At 45.7% G+C, this 14,066-nt stretch overlaps 1 protein-coding gene across 1 annotated transcript in view; it reads left to right on the forward strand.

Annotated features, from left to right (window-relative positions):
- The window catches only part of Plek (pleckstrin), a 32,145-nt gene extending 19,548 nt beyond the window's left edge, over positions 1-12,597 (forward strand). Inside the window, exons 6-9 of the mRNA XM_004660066.2 lie at positions 1,241-1,345; positions 5,772-5,855; positions 10,130-10,199; positions 10,746-12,597. Of these exons, the coding sequence (XP_004660123.1) occupies positions 1,241-1,345; positions 5,772-5,855; positions 10,130-10,199; positions 10,746-10,882 (396 nt within the window). The 3' untranslated portion in view covers positions 10,883-12,597. The remainder of the gene's footprint in view (positions 1-1,240; positions 1,346-5,771; positions 5,856-10,129; positions 10,200-10,745) is intronic.
- The last annotated feature ends 1,469 nt before the right edge of the window (positions 12,598-14,066 follow it).

The following is a 14,066-nucleotide window of genomic DNA, read 5'->3' on the forward strand; positions in this document are numbered from 1 at the left end:
GAGATGCATGTGTAGAAAAGGCAAAACTTTCAGCGTCTGTGGAATGTCCTTTTGAGGGGCCTTCATAAAATCAAAGTTGCGTGTTTTAGGTGCACATTAAGATACGCAACTGCGCCTACACACCATTCCTCCAACCATCTGTGCACGCCCATGCTCCTCTCACTGCAGACTGCGAAATGTATGGCATGACGTGAACCTAAGCTTGGGCCACACGATAATTACAGCGACCATGAATTTTGAGGGGCGGATTTTAGCAGTTTTGCTTCTATTTTGGATCAGAATACAGAAGTTAGGAACACCTTAAGAGAACGAGCCTTCTCACAAGAGTGAAGTGACTATCGCAGACAGTTTCATTTCCCCTTGGGAGATGTTTCACTATCAGTGCCCTTTTCTTGTTCCGGACCTTTGATATAGCCATTTATGCCATTTAAATAAAAGATGCGAAGATAACTCACCACAGTGATTTCCCCTTCAGATGATTTATCATTCTTCTAAATGTTTTTATGTATGCTTTATTTATTTATTTATGAGAGAGACAGAGGCAGAGAGGGGAGATAGGTAGGTAGGTAGATAGATAGATAGATAGATAGATAGATAGATAGATAGACAGACAGACAGACAGACTATAGAGAGAATGGGCATGCCACGGCCTCCAGACACTGCAAACAAACTCCAGATTCACGCACCACCTTGTGCATCTGGCTTCCATGAGTACTGGAAAATTGAACCTGGGTCCTTAGGCCTCGCCTTAACCTCTCAGCCATCTCCCCAGCCCTATCTAATTCTTTTCTAGTTGAGGAAATCCCAAATTACTCCTGACCTCAAGGTTCTCTCAAAGCACTGAAGGTGCTGCGTGACAGAGGCCACTGAGGAGAGTATTGCATAGTGTCTTACTCATTAGTCAATCTGATTGCAAGGATGTGACTTTGAGGTCCCAAGAGAAAGAATCCTTTAAAGGCAGAAGTGTGTCTGGTGAGGAAAACTGACTAGACTTAGAATATAGTCTAGAAAAACAAAAACAGAAAATGAGAGTGTATTTTCAAGATCACCATTGAATGGAGGCAAGAAAATGGAAGAGGGAGCATTAGCTATCCAGGACAACCTTTAAGTTGGGGTGTACACAGTAGCCGGAAGGAAAAGGAGGCAGCGGCTGCCCTGGGGGCTGGAGGGGAGGGGACGTGGCATACACGCAGCAATATGCCTTCCATTGGCAAGACCAACCTGTCTGCTTTCCCGACAGCCGGACAGTGGGTTTTTCTGTGAAGAGAACTCCAGCGATGACGACGTGATTATAAAAGAGGAATTCAGGGGGGTCATCATCAAGCAAGGATGCTTATTGAAGCAGGTGAGTGGTCACCAGCATTCCAGGCTAGACTTTACCTTTTACCAAGTCGTTTCCTTTTTATTCATTTATTTTTTTCTAAATTGGGCATGGTGGTCCATGCCTATAATCCCAGCACTCAGGCTGAAAGCTGAAGAAGGAGAATTGGTGAGAGTTCAAGGCCATCCTGGACTTACACAGTCAGGCCCTATCACAAAAATACACAACAAACAAAGGGAAAACATAAAAATGTAATTTATTTGGCCACTAATCAACCAGTAAGTGAAACCCATAGAGGGAAAGACAGAGTAAATAGCTGATCTAGGTAGGGTTAGATGAGGCAGTACCGAGGCAGGTGGGGCAGGAAATGCTCCTACAAATACAAAAATGCCTCCACGTGGTAGAACACAACGTGTTTAAGACAACATTGCCCTTTGACTGGAAGAAAGAAATTGGCTAAGAGATGCTATCCAATGGACAAAAACGGTTCATGGTAAACTACTGCCATTTTGCCTTCCTGTCTCTTCAAAGTAGTCAAGAACTAGGAAGGGGCCACATCCACGCGGTGCCCTCTGAGCGCAAGGAAGCACTGCTGGAGACTGTAAGAATCAGCGAGACCAAAAACCGAGGCGTGACTGAGGCTAACTGCAAACAAACGCTCGGCTGATGTCAAATGCAGTCTGAGGGTGAAGGCGTAGTTCTGGGGCTGGGGTGGGTGGTGATTCTGTACAAGTTCCAGGCATCCACAGGTACAGGCTGGAGTCAGTCTGAGAGGCAAGGATGGGGGGAACTGAAGAGCTGTGGCCAGTTCCAGGCGCCGAGGGCACTTGATGGTAACTGATGAGAGGTTGTACGGGACAGGGCCAGCAGGGAAGCCGGGCTAACATTCAGCGGGCGAGGTCGCAAGGAGACGTGGGAATAGCAGGGTGAAACAGATTGCTGCTAGCACAAGGGTCACCAAGGCAAGGCTGTTTTAGAATCACAAAATCTCGCCTTCCAAACTGTGCTGTGAACTGTCTTAAAGCCACTGCCCAGAGTATGCTCGAGGGAACCTGACTGCTGTAAGCGATGCGTGCACACGGTCTACAGGCCGAGGGAGTTGACTTTGCTTCAGATTAGAGAACTTTTATTTTATGATTATAGATGATCAGTAGGGCGGGTGGGAAGGAAGAACAAGAGCAGAAATATGTTTATGCTTAAGAAAGAGGAATTTGAGCTGGTTGTGATGGCGCATGTCTTTAATCCCAGCACTTGGGAGGCAGAGGGAGGAGGATTGCACCCTGAGTCTACATAGTGAATTCCAGGTCAGCCTGAGCTACAGTGAGACCCTACCTCAGAAAACCAAACAAGAAACTTGAGATTAGGAAATGATGGGATTTTGAGTTTTGGTGGAAGAAACAGGCCAGGGGCATTTACCTTAACATTGAGTTTTGTTTTGTGTTTTAAAATTTTTAAAATATTTTTATTTATTTGTTTATTAGAGAGAGAGAGAGAAAAAGGCAGACAGAGAATGGCACTCAGGGCCTTGAGCCACTGCAAACAAACTCCAGATGCATGTGCCCCTTGTGCATCTGGCTTACGTGGGTCCTGGGGAGTTGAACCTGGGTCCTTTGGCTTTTCAGGCAAGTGCCTTAACGGCTAAGTCGTCTATCCAGCCCAACATTGAGTTGTAAGGGAAGAGGGCCTTAAGAAATATATAGCTCATAATCATGGAAGTTGTTAATTTAAAAAAAAAAGGTTGTAAAAAAAACTTTAAAAAAAAGAGAAAGAAAGAAATATACAGCAAGGGTCTAGAAAGAACTGCTATATCTTTTTACGCCAGGACAAGCGACTGACTGAAGGAGAGGCGGGGGGGGGGGGCAGGGCAAGCCTCACGTGAGCCTCCTGCAGTTTGTCCATAGCTAGTGCCCACTCCCAGCTTCCGCCAGACATTCCCGTGCTCCTGGCACAGGATTTCAGATGCAAATGGTTAAGGAAGTGAAGAGTAACTTGGGAGGTAAATTCACTATGTCCTTATTTTGATGATTCTGTATTGCCACCAGCTATGTCTTTTTTTTTTTTTTTTTTTTTTTTTTTGCAAGGTAGGGTCTAGCTCTAGCCCAGGCTGAATTAACTATGTAGTCTCAGGGTGGCCTCGAACTCACGGCGATCCTCCTACCTCTGCCTCCTGAGTGCTGGGATTAAAGGCGTGCGCCACCACGCCCGGCCTTAAGTCATCATTCTTCCCCTCCCACTAAGCAGGTCTTGTGTAGGTAGCATCAGCCATCGTGAGGTCATGAATATTAAGGCCACTCTGTGTCTGGACAAGAGCGTTGTAAGCACTGCCCCCTTCCTTTGGCTCTCACATTCTTTTCACCACCTCTTTGCGATGGTTCCTGAGCCTTGGGGGGTGTCATAGAGACTTCCTGCTTGGTAAGCAGCCATGTCTTAAACGAGCGGACCCACAAGCTCTAACATCTTCCCTTTGCAATCCTGGGGGTGGAAGCCAGGGCCTCGTGTGCGCTGGGCAGGTGCTCTGTTATGAGGTCCACCTCTGGCTTACACTGTTCTTGACAGAAGTTCTAAGAAAGCTGAGCTTAAGGAAAATGACACCTGGGCCTGTCTGGACAAAGCACCCCAAAATTCACAGTCTAGGACTGGGGATGTAGCTCGGTTGACAGAGGGCTTTCCTAGGATGCATAAAGCTCTAGTTTTAATCAATACCACCATAGTAATCAGGCACGGTAGCCAACGCCTGTATTCCTAGTACTCGGGAAGTGGGGGTAGGAAGATTAGGAGTTCAAGGACTTCCTCAGCTACATAGAGTTTGAGACCCATCTGGGCTATATGAAATTCTGTCTCAAAAGACACAGTCTGGGGGCTGAAGAGATGGCTTAGCAGTGAAGTTGCTTACCTGCAAAGCCTTAGGAGCCATGTTCCACTCTCCTGATCCCTCATAAGCCAGACACACAAAGGTGAGGCAAGTGCAAGGTTGCACATGCCCACTAGGTGGCGCAAGCATCTGGAGTTTGACTGCTGTGGCTGAGGCCATGGTGTGCCAATTCTCTCTCTTATAAAAAAAAATTTTTTTTTTTTTTTGGTTTTTCGAGGTAGGGTCTCACTCTGGCCCAGGCTGACCTGGAATTCACTATGTAGTCTCAGGGTGGTCTCGAACTCATGGTGATCCTCCTACTTCCACCTCCCAAGTGCTGGGATTAAAGGTATGTGCCACCATGCCCAGCTGCAATTTTATTATATTTTTACATGAATTCGTTACAACAACCAAATTAATTTCTATTTTCACTGCTACAACCAAAAGTTAGTACATAATAATTTTATGCCTGGATGTTTGCAATCATTCCCTAATGATTTCCCTTTCACTTGATGCTCCTCTTGTGTTTTCTTTAATCCAGCTAACTAGGCTAGTCTATACCTTGTCACCACATTAATTTTCCTAAAATGCAAATATAATCTTCTCACTTCCTTCTCAAAAGCTTTCAACAACAACCTTCATCTTTTACTTTTTAAATATATAGTTAAATATTTCATTTTTATTTATTTATTTGATAGAGAAAGAAGGAGAGGGAGAGAGATAGCAAGGGAGAGAATGAATGGGTGCACCAGGGCCTCCAGCCACTGCAAACGAACTCCAGATGCGTGTGATCCCTTGTGCATTTGGCTAATGTGGGTCCTGGAAAATCAAACCTGGGTCCTTTTGGCTTTGCAGCTAAATGTCTTAACCACTAAGCCATCCCTCCAGCCCTATCCTCTTTTATTTTTGTTAAGGCCTGTCTACTTTTGCAGCTTTTTCTCTGGTACTTAAGCAGGTTACATTTTACCAACCTGGTCTTATTCATCAGTATTGGTTTTTGTCTTATGCATTTCTACCTCTGATTTTATGTTGTCAATAATCATCCTTCCCTCCCCATACAAAACGTGTGTGTGTGTGTATGCCAAGGTCTCTTGCCATAGAAAATGAATGCTGGTCTGGCTTTATGTAGTTGGCTGGGGAATTGAACCCAAGCTGTCAGGCTTTGCAAGCAAATGTCTTTAACCACTGAACGATCACCCCAGTCCCTATTCTCAGGCTTTGACATTAAGTCTGACATCCAAACCTGCAATTACATAGCCTTCATTTAATTCTGACTTAGACTTTGTTAGTTCTTCCTGGCTACGGGTCATGAAGACCTTGAGGAGCAGAATCAGGCTTTAGACCACTTTCTCTATCCATGTCTTACATCACCAAACACAACACTTCTTACACAATTCTAAAGCTGAGAGGCAGCTTAGGAAAAGTCTAATTCAGCCATGGGATACAATCGTATTCCACAGGAACAGACTCTGGCCGCAGCCTGGGCTCCTAGTTAGTAATTCGCCATTTCTTTATTTTGTAATAAGCAGACTTATTACGCAGACATCCTGTGATGCTAGGAACTCACCATTCCTTTCCTTTTGTTGTTCCTTGATGCAGGGTCATAGGAGGAAAAACTGGAAAGTGAGAAAATTTATTCTGAGAGAAGACCCAGCCTTCCTGCACTACTACGACCCTGCCGGGGTGAGCTGCGCTGACAGGGCCTGCGGACGCCTCCCTCTTCCCTCGCCCTGCCCTCCTGACCTTTCCGTAAAGCCCCTCAGTGACTGTGTCCGGGTTCTTGTGCCTCTGGGAAAAGCAAAAACTCAAGAATGGGAGAGAAAATACGTATCGTAATGCATTAATGTATTTGGCAACTCAGTGTAATTTTTTTCATTTGTCTAATTTGATGTATATTATTTTAAATTAATTTCGCTTAGGGTATATAGTAATGGACTTAAATGTAACATCCTTTTGTTTGTTTTGTTTTTTGAAGTAAGGTCTCACTCTAGCCCAGGCTGACCTGGAACTCACTATGGAGTCTCAGGGTGGCCTCAAACTCACGACGATCCTCCTACCTCTGCCTCCTGAGTGCTGGGATTAAAGGCATGCGCCACCACGCCTGGCCATTGTAACATTTTTAAAAAGGTTTATTTTTAGTTATTTGAGAGAGAGGGAATGGGCGTACCAGGGCTTCTAGCCACTGTAAACTCCAGATGCATGTGCCACCATGTGCATCTGGCCTAGGTGGGAGCTGGAAATTCAAACCTGGGTCCTTAGGCTTCGGAGGCAAGTGCTTTACCATTAAGCCATCTCTCCAGCCTCATTGTAACATTTTTTTTAATACTTTTTTTTGTGCATTTTTTTATTTATTTATCTGAGAGTGACAGACACAGAGAGAAAGACAGGTAGAGGGAGAGAGAGATAATGGGCGCGCCAGGGCTTCCAGCCTCTGCAAACGAACTCCAGACACATGCACCCCCTTGTGCATCTGGCTAACGTGGGACCTGGGGAACCGAGCCTCGAACTGGCGTCCTTAGGCTTCACAGGCAAGTGCTTAACCGCTAAGCCATCTCTCCAGCCCGTAACATTTTTTTTAAAGACTCGTTTTTATTTATTTATTAGAGACAGAGAGAGAGAAAGAGAAAGAGAAAGAGAGAGAATGGGCACACTAGGGCCTCTAGCCACTGTGAAAGAACTCTAGATGCATGTGCCACCTTGTACATCTGGCTTACGTGGGAACTGGAGACTCAAACCTGGATCCTTAGGCTTCAGAGGCAAGCGCCTTAACCACTAAGCCACCTCTCTAGCCCCACTGTGACATGTGCTACATGTGTCTCATTATACTTGGCTCTTGTTCTCACACTCCAGCTGCTCTCCCTCTCCCCTTTCATCCCTCTTGCTGGTCTCCTTTTCCCCTCAGATAGTCCCTCCTCTGCTTTCATGTCACATATGTTCCATTACACTCCCTTTGTCCCCTTTCCCCTCCTTTAAGACTCTTTTCTTTGTTCATCTGTTCATCTCATTAAATTTTTTCTTTCCTGTGCTCCCATGAGTGAGGATGTCTCTCTTCTGTGTAGAATATTCCTCTGGGAATACTCTGCAATGCTGGCTGGTGGCCATGAAAAGCTCTCATTTGTGCTTATCTTTAAAATGTTATTTTATTTTTATTTATTAATTTATGATTTTATTATATTTATTATTGCTGTTATTTTATTGATTTATATTATTTCTCCAACTGTTTTTTTAAATAGTTTAGTTACTTATTTATCTATTTGACAAGAGAGAGAGAGAATGGGCACACCAGGGCCTCCAGCCATTACAAACGAATTCCAGACACATGCGCCCCCCTCTGCATCTGGCTAATGTGGGTCCTGGGGAATTGAACCTAGGTTCCTTGGCTTTGCAGGCAAATGCCTTCACCCCTAAGCCATCCCTCCCGCCCTCTCCAGCTGTTTTAAAAGAAGCAATGCTGGATATAGCAATCTTGACTGACAGTTACTTTGTTTCAGGCTTTGAAATACAATGTTTCATACTTTCCTGGCTTTCAGAGCTAATGATAAGAAATCTGTTATTTTGTGTTTATTTTATAGGTGAGTCAGCATTTTTCCCTGTAGCTTTTTGTTTTATTGACTTATTTGAGAGAGACAGTGAGCGAGAGAAAGAGGCACGCGCGCGTGCGCGCATGCACACACACACACACACACACACACACACACAGAATGGGCACGCCAGGGCCTCCAGCCACTGCAGATGAACTCCAGACACATGTGCCACCTTGTGCATCTGCCTTTACATGGATACTAGGGAATCAAACTCAGGACCTTAGGCTAAGGTAAGTGCCTTAACTGCTGAGCCATCTCTCCCCTGTAGCTTTTTTAAAAAAAAATATTTTTATTTACTTATTTGAGAGAGAGGAGGAGGAGAGAAAAAGAGGCAGATAGGGAATGGTCAATCAGGGTCTCCAGCCACTGCAAATGAACTGTAGACGTATGCACCTCCTTGTGCATCTGGCTTACAGGAGGCCTGGGGAAACGAACGTGGGTCCTTTGCCTTTGCAGACAAGCGTCTTAACTGTTGAGCCATCTCTGCAGCCCCCTCTGTAGCGTTTAATAGTGTTTCTTTGCTTTGTATCATAGACATCTGGAGTATGATATGCTCTGGAGAGGTTCTTCTCTGGGCATGCCTAGTTTGCATTCTAAATGCCTATTGTGTTTGCATGTCTGTTTCTCTAGGTTTCGGACATGTTCTGCTATAATTTTACTGAATCCATTCCCTGTGCCTTTAGTTCTTAATTTCAGCTCCTTTTGTTCCATGGAATCTTGGGTTTATTGTATTGATCATATCCCAGGCTCTTGGACATGTGGTCTTGTTCATTTATCTAGTTTTCTTAATTGATGTTTGAATTTGGTATCACTTCAACTTTGTCCTCCATCCTTGATGTCTTCTGTTCTGTGTGGTCAAACCTATTGTTTGTGCTTCTCAGGGTGTTTTTCATTTGGTTCATCAGGTTTCATTTCTCAACATTTCTATTTGCTTCTGTTCAAAATCTCCTTGCTAATTTTTTTCTTGTTACTTTTTAAGGCATATTGCTCATTTTTTGACAACTTTTTTTATTTGTTTGTTTTTTTCAAGGTAGGGTCTCACTCTAGCCCAGGCTGACCTGGAATTTGCTATGTAGTCTCAGGGTGGCCTCAAACTCACAGCGATCCTCCTACCTCTGTCTCCCTAGTGCTGGGATTAAAGGCGTGTACCACCATGCCCGGCTTTTTTTTTTTTTTTTTTTTGAGTTTTGCTGATCTTTTTCCTCTATGTTGTTGACTTTCCTCTTAAGGTACAGGACTGAATAGATAGATATAGATATAGATACAGATACAGATACAGATACAGATACAGATACAGATACAGATACAGATACAGATACAGAAATAGATATACCTACCTACCTCTTGGAGGTCACTGAGCATTTTTACTAGCCACTTTGAAATCATCACGTAGTGTTCTCCCTACCTCAGTACCTATGAATTTAGTAGCTGAGGAGTTGCTCTTCTGGCGTCATAGAGCCTTGCCTTTGTGTATTTCTTGTGCTTGTTTTGGTGTTGTGATGTGCACAGCTGCGGGTCAGAATACCTTTGCAGTTTTCTTGGGAGTCCTCTTGTTGAGCACACCACACTGCAGGGTTCGATCCTCAGCGTCACTCAGCGAGGAGAGGACGAGCTGCTTTTCAGTGAGGGTTCTGGCTTGCCCTCAGCTGGAGCCGTGCGGCTGGGCCCTGCTCCTGTTTTCCTCTGCACTTTCCACTCGTTTTATCACTGCCGTTCAGTTTCCCTTCCCCGCTTTCTATGGTCGGAGTGGTGTCCACTTTTTCTTGTTCCAGCTCTCCTCCTTCACTAGGTCACAGGGAAGCAGCTTCCAGTCTATCCTGTGACCCAAAAGTCCTCCCCAGTTTGACGTTTTTGTAGGAACTCAATCAGTCCAGCACCCTACTTACGGTTTAATTCGCTAAAGAGTGATAATAAGCCTTCCAGTCCAGCCTGGATGAACACTGTGTAAGACCAAAACTTTTGGCTGTTGGCTAACGAGGGGACTCTCCTCAGCTAAGCGTTGACTGGAACGTGAAGACAGTTCCGTCCCGGCTGGGGCCTCGGTCTCTGCGTATCGCATTGGGCCCCGATCTGTTCTGCGGTGCTCGCAATGCCGCGTCAAGTGCTGGAGCAGGGCGGCTGCTCTTCAGTGACACGTGCCCACCTCGGCTTTTCCGCCTTCTTGCCCTTTGCTTGAGATGTGGATTCCAGATTGGCTGCATATTCTCATGCAGCATGGCGTGGAGGGTGGAGGCTCTGGAAGGGACTGCCCTTAAGTGGCTTCCCTTATATATATATATGCCGTGTGAGTCTATGTGACATTTGCAGCAACAGCACAAGGTATATCCATACTCTCCATCTCGGAGACATACCAAACAACTCCTTCTCCTCCAGGGGGAGGACCCACTGGGAGCAGTTCACCTGAGAGGCTGTGTGGTGACTTCTGTGGAGAGCAGCCCTGATGGTAAGAAGGAACTTCTGTGGGAGAGAGATGTGTCTACTTCTGCCCCATACCCATACATCCTGAGCCAACATCAATTAGCCAGCCCTCAGGCCAAAGCGTGCATGGACTTGCTGTCTGACAACCTCAGAGGTAGCAAAAGCTGTTCTTTCTTTTTATTTTATATTTTTATTTATTTTATTGACAGCAACAGATAGAGAAAGAGGCAGATAGAGAGAATGGGCACACCAGGGCCTCCAGCCACTGCAAATAAACTCCAGATGTGTGCGTCCCCTTGTGCATCTGGCTGACGTGGATCCTGGGTAATCGAATGTGGGTCCTTTGGCTTTGCAGGCAAAGGCCTTAACCGCTAAGCTGTCCCTCCAGCCCTTGAATACTTAATTCTTCAAATGATCCGTCTTTATGAACACCACATACATACTTAGACAATGAATACACACACTTTCCTTGTGAGCCTACGAGAAGGGCATTGCATGGCTTGGGAAGAGGGGGTGGGCCAGGGGCTGTCTGATGCCCATGAGAGCAACTGTTTGCTTTCTCTCTCACCAGGCAAGAAGGGAGATGAAGAGAACCTTTTTGAGATCATCACTGCAGATGAAGTTCATTACTTCCTGCAAGCGGCCACTCCCAAGGAGCGCACTGAGTGGATCAAAGCCATCCAGAAGGTCTCTCGGACTGGGAAGTGAGGACAGACTGCGTGTCCTCACCTCATAGACAAGCTCAGTCCACAGCTTGTCTACTCAATGGGAAGGCACCAAGGGGTGGGAGATGTTTAACTAAGTGCCTCATAGTATTCACCTAGACCACTTCACTGGCCTCAGCCCCCACACGCATCTGTGTCTGACGCCATGTCGCAAGCTACTTAGCCTCTCCAGCTCTCGGGGCCTCTTCTGAAGAAAGGAGCCAACTAGGAGACCTCTGAGTTCCCCTAGCTGCAGAATAGGTAAATGGACGGTGCCTTGTGATTCAATACCATGGAGGGGAAAGGGCCTCTCGACATCCTTCCTTGGCAGGTCTCGACCCTCAGCTGTCACAGGATGTGCCAAGACCGGAGGTGTTTCTTCCCTTTGGGACTGTTGGCAGGTGTGATGACAATGCCAGGCTTCAGCTTTCTCTGTGCCCTTTGGTCCCTTTGCACCAGCTCTTGGCAGTGAGATCCTGAGACACAATGAAGCATGCTCTTCTGCCTTCTCTACCCACCCAGGGACTTCCCAAGAGGAGTGGTGACTTTAAAAAAAAAATTTATTCATTTGAAAGAGAGAGAGAGACAGAATGGGTTCACCAGGGCCTTCAGCAACTGTAAATGAACTCCAGATGCTTGTGCATCTGGCTTACGTGGGTCCTGGAGAATCAAACCTGGGTCCTTTGGCTTTGCTTGTAAGCACCTTAACCACTAAGCCATCTCTCCAGCCCAGGAGTGGTGACTTTAATGGTTAAGCCTTCTATGACTCTGTATAGCCTCTGAAGTTATATCTCCTGGGGTGGGAGGATACCTGAGGAAGCCAGGAGAAGTGCGGGGTACTTCCCAGGGGCTGATGTTGCCCAGAGCAGGTGAATTCCACTCCAGATACATCTCCATTCATCCTTTGTTAGTAAACTAGCTGGAGAACGTAGTTGGGGGAGGGAGAGTCTCCTTTTGTTCTTGTCTGGAGTATCTCTGAGCTGTTTGCTATGATGAGAAGTGGAACCCCAAGTCTGTGAACTTCTCTTGAGGCTTACAGGGGAAATAAAAGCCTCGTGTGAGCTCCCTGAGTGGCGAGGGGCCTGGGCAGCTGCAAGGAAAGCAAGGACTCGGCCATCCCAGCTCATCTCCCAGCAGAGAGGAGAGGGCTGGGCAGCAAAGGGCACGTTGATGCGATGCTGGCTCTAGAGATCCACGCAGGCTGGCGGTGGTAGCTGTCCGTCCACACCACGCTACCTTCCAGTCGCTACCTTGCCGTGCTCCAGCCTTAGACACAAGCAGCTCAGACTTGGGTTCCCGAGCCCTTCCCGGCCCCATCCTAGCCAAAGCGATCTAACCCACATCAAAACGGAGACGTGTTCACAATGTCTCACCCTGACCAGTCAGTGGTCATTTCTTTCTCAAATCGAGAAAGGTAACTTCTGTAGAAACAACTATGCAATATGAAGGTCTATTTTTCTACGTCTAGATTTTAAGAAAATAATTCCTGGTTTTACAGCTCCTCTTTTTCCTCCCTCAAGTCCCTGGCATCATTCATGAGGTTGTTCCAGATTGTTTTTTCATCAATGACCAAGAGATAGAGCGCTTATCTTCTCCTTTAATTCTTTAGCACGTTTTCTGCGTGGGCTGTACACCATAGTTTTATGACTCAGCGTTGAAATGTTTATTACTATGAAATCAACCTTACGTTGTGAAATAAACATGACTTAGTTTAATGCATTTTGGGTGTGATGACTCTGTTTTTGTCCTTCACTAATAACTTACCTTTCCTACAATGCCTTTCATTTATCTTTGAGTTTTTGTGGTTGTTTTTTTAACATTTGCCATCTTAACTACAATGTCTAGAGAAGCGAAGGGATGGCATTAAGGGCACAGGAAAATTCTTTTCTTTCTTTTTTTTGGTTTTGTTTTTTTGAGGTAGGGTCTCACTCTAGCTCAGGCTGACCTGGAATTCTCTATGTGCTCTTCGGGTAGCCTCAAACTCACGGTGATCCTCCTACCTCTGCCTCCCAAGTGCTGGGATTAAAGACTTGCGCCACCACGCCTGGCACACAGAAAAATTCCTTATATGCAGGGGGAAAGTTTTATGCTTTCGGGCCGTATGTCTGCCTGGCTAAGCAGGGCGTGCATGGCTCAAGGCCCCTGAAGCACAGGTGGCCGTTGTCCCCTGGGGCTTGTGCTGCGCAGCTGTGCACGTGTACACAGCGGCCTGACGTGCACTCAGAACGTCGTTAAGGTTCCTAACAAGCAGCTGATTCTGCCGGACAGGAAAGTGTCTTTTGACAAAGCAGATATTTAGAGAATAAAGAGTATGTCTGAACATTTTTGGCCTAGAAATAAAGCTTAGGCCCTACTAGGTATAGCATTGGATGATCTACATGGATGTGCGCTGTGGTGCGATAGACATTACCCTCAAGGATATGTACAGAAGCACGTACAAACTGTTGATTCTCCCTAGAGAGTACTTGAAGCTAGTGGTGGTCAGCTTTTACTTGGGATGCCAAGTTACAGTGGGAAGAAAACAATTAACTACAACTATAGAAGTATTAAGAAAAATATGGAACTGGAGTTAAGGCACTTAGCTGCAAAGCCTAAAGGATCCAGGTTCAATTCCCCAGTATCAATGTAAGGTCGCGCCTGCGTCTGTAGTTCATTTGCAGTGGCTAGAGGCCCTGGAGCACCCATTCTCTCTCCCCATCTGCCTCTTTCTCTCATAAATAAAATATTTTTTTAAAAAACAAAAACATGGGGCTGAAGAGATGCCTTAGTGGTTAGGGCATTTGCCTGCAAAGCCAAAGGACCCTGGTTCAAGTCCCCAGGACCCACATAAGCACAAGGTAGCACATGTGTCTGGAGTTCCTTTGTAGTGGCTACAGGCCCTGGTGTGTCCATTCCCTCTCGCTCTCTCTCCCTGTTTCTCTCTCAAATAAATAAAAATAAAATATTAAAAAATATTAAAGTCATGGATAAAAATATGGCTTTAAAATAAAAATAAAAATATATAAGCCGAGCATGGTTGCACACGTGCACACACACATGCGCATACACACACACATATACACACAAACACACTCGTGCTTAGCACTCAGGAAGCTGAAGCAGTAGGATCGTGAGTCTAGAGCCAGTTTGGGCTACATAATGAGACCATGTTTCAAAAATCATTACAATAAGGAAGGAAGAAAAGATAT

Source organism: Jaculus jaculus, chromosome 18, assembly GCF_020740685.1.
Source record: "Jaculus jaculus isolate mJacJac1 chromosome 18, mJacJac1.mat.Y.cur, whole genome shotgun sequence".
In the NCBI taxonomy this organism is placed as follows: domain Eukaryota; kingdom Metazoa; phylum Chordata; class Mammalia; order Rodentia; family Dipodidae; genus Jaculus; species Jaculus jaculus.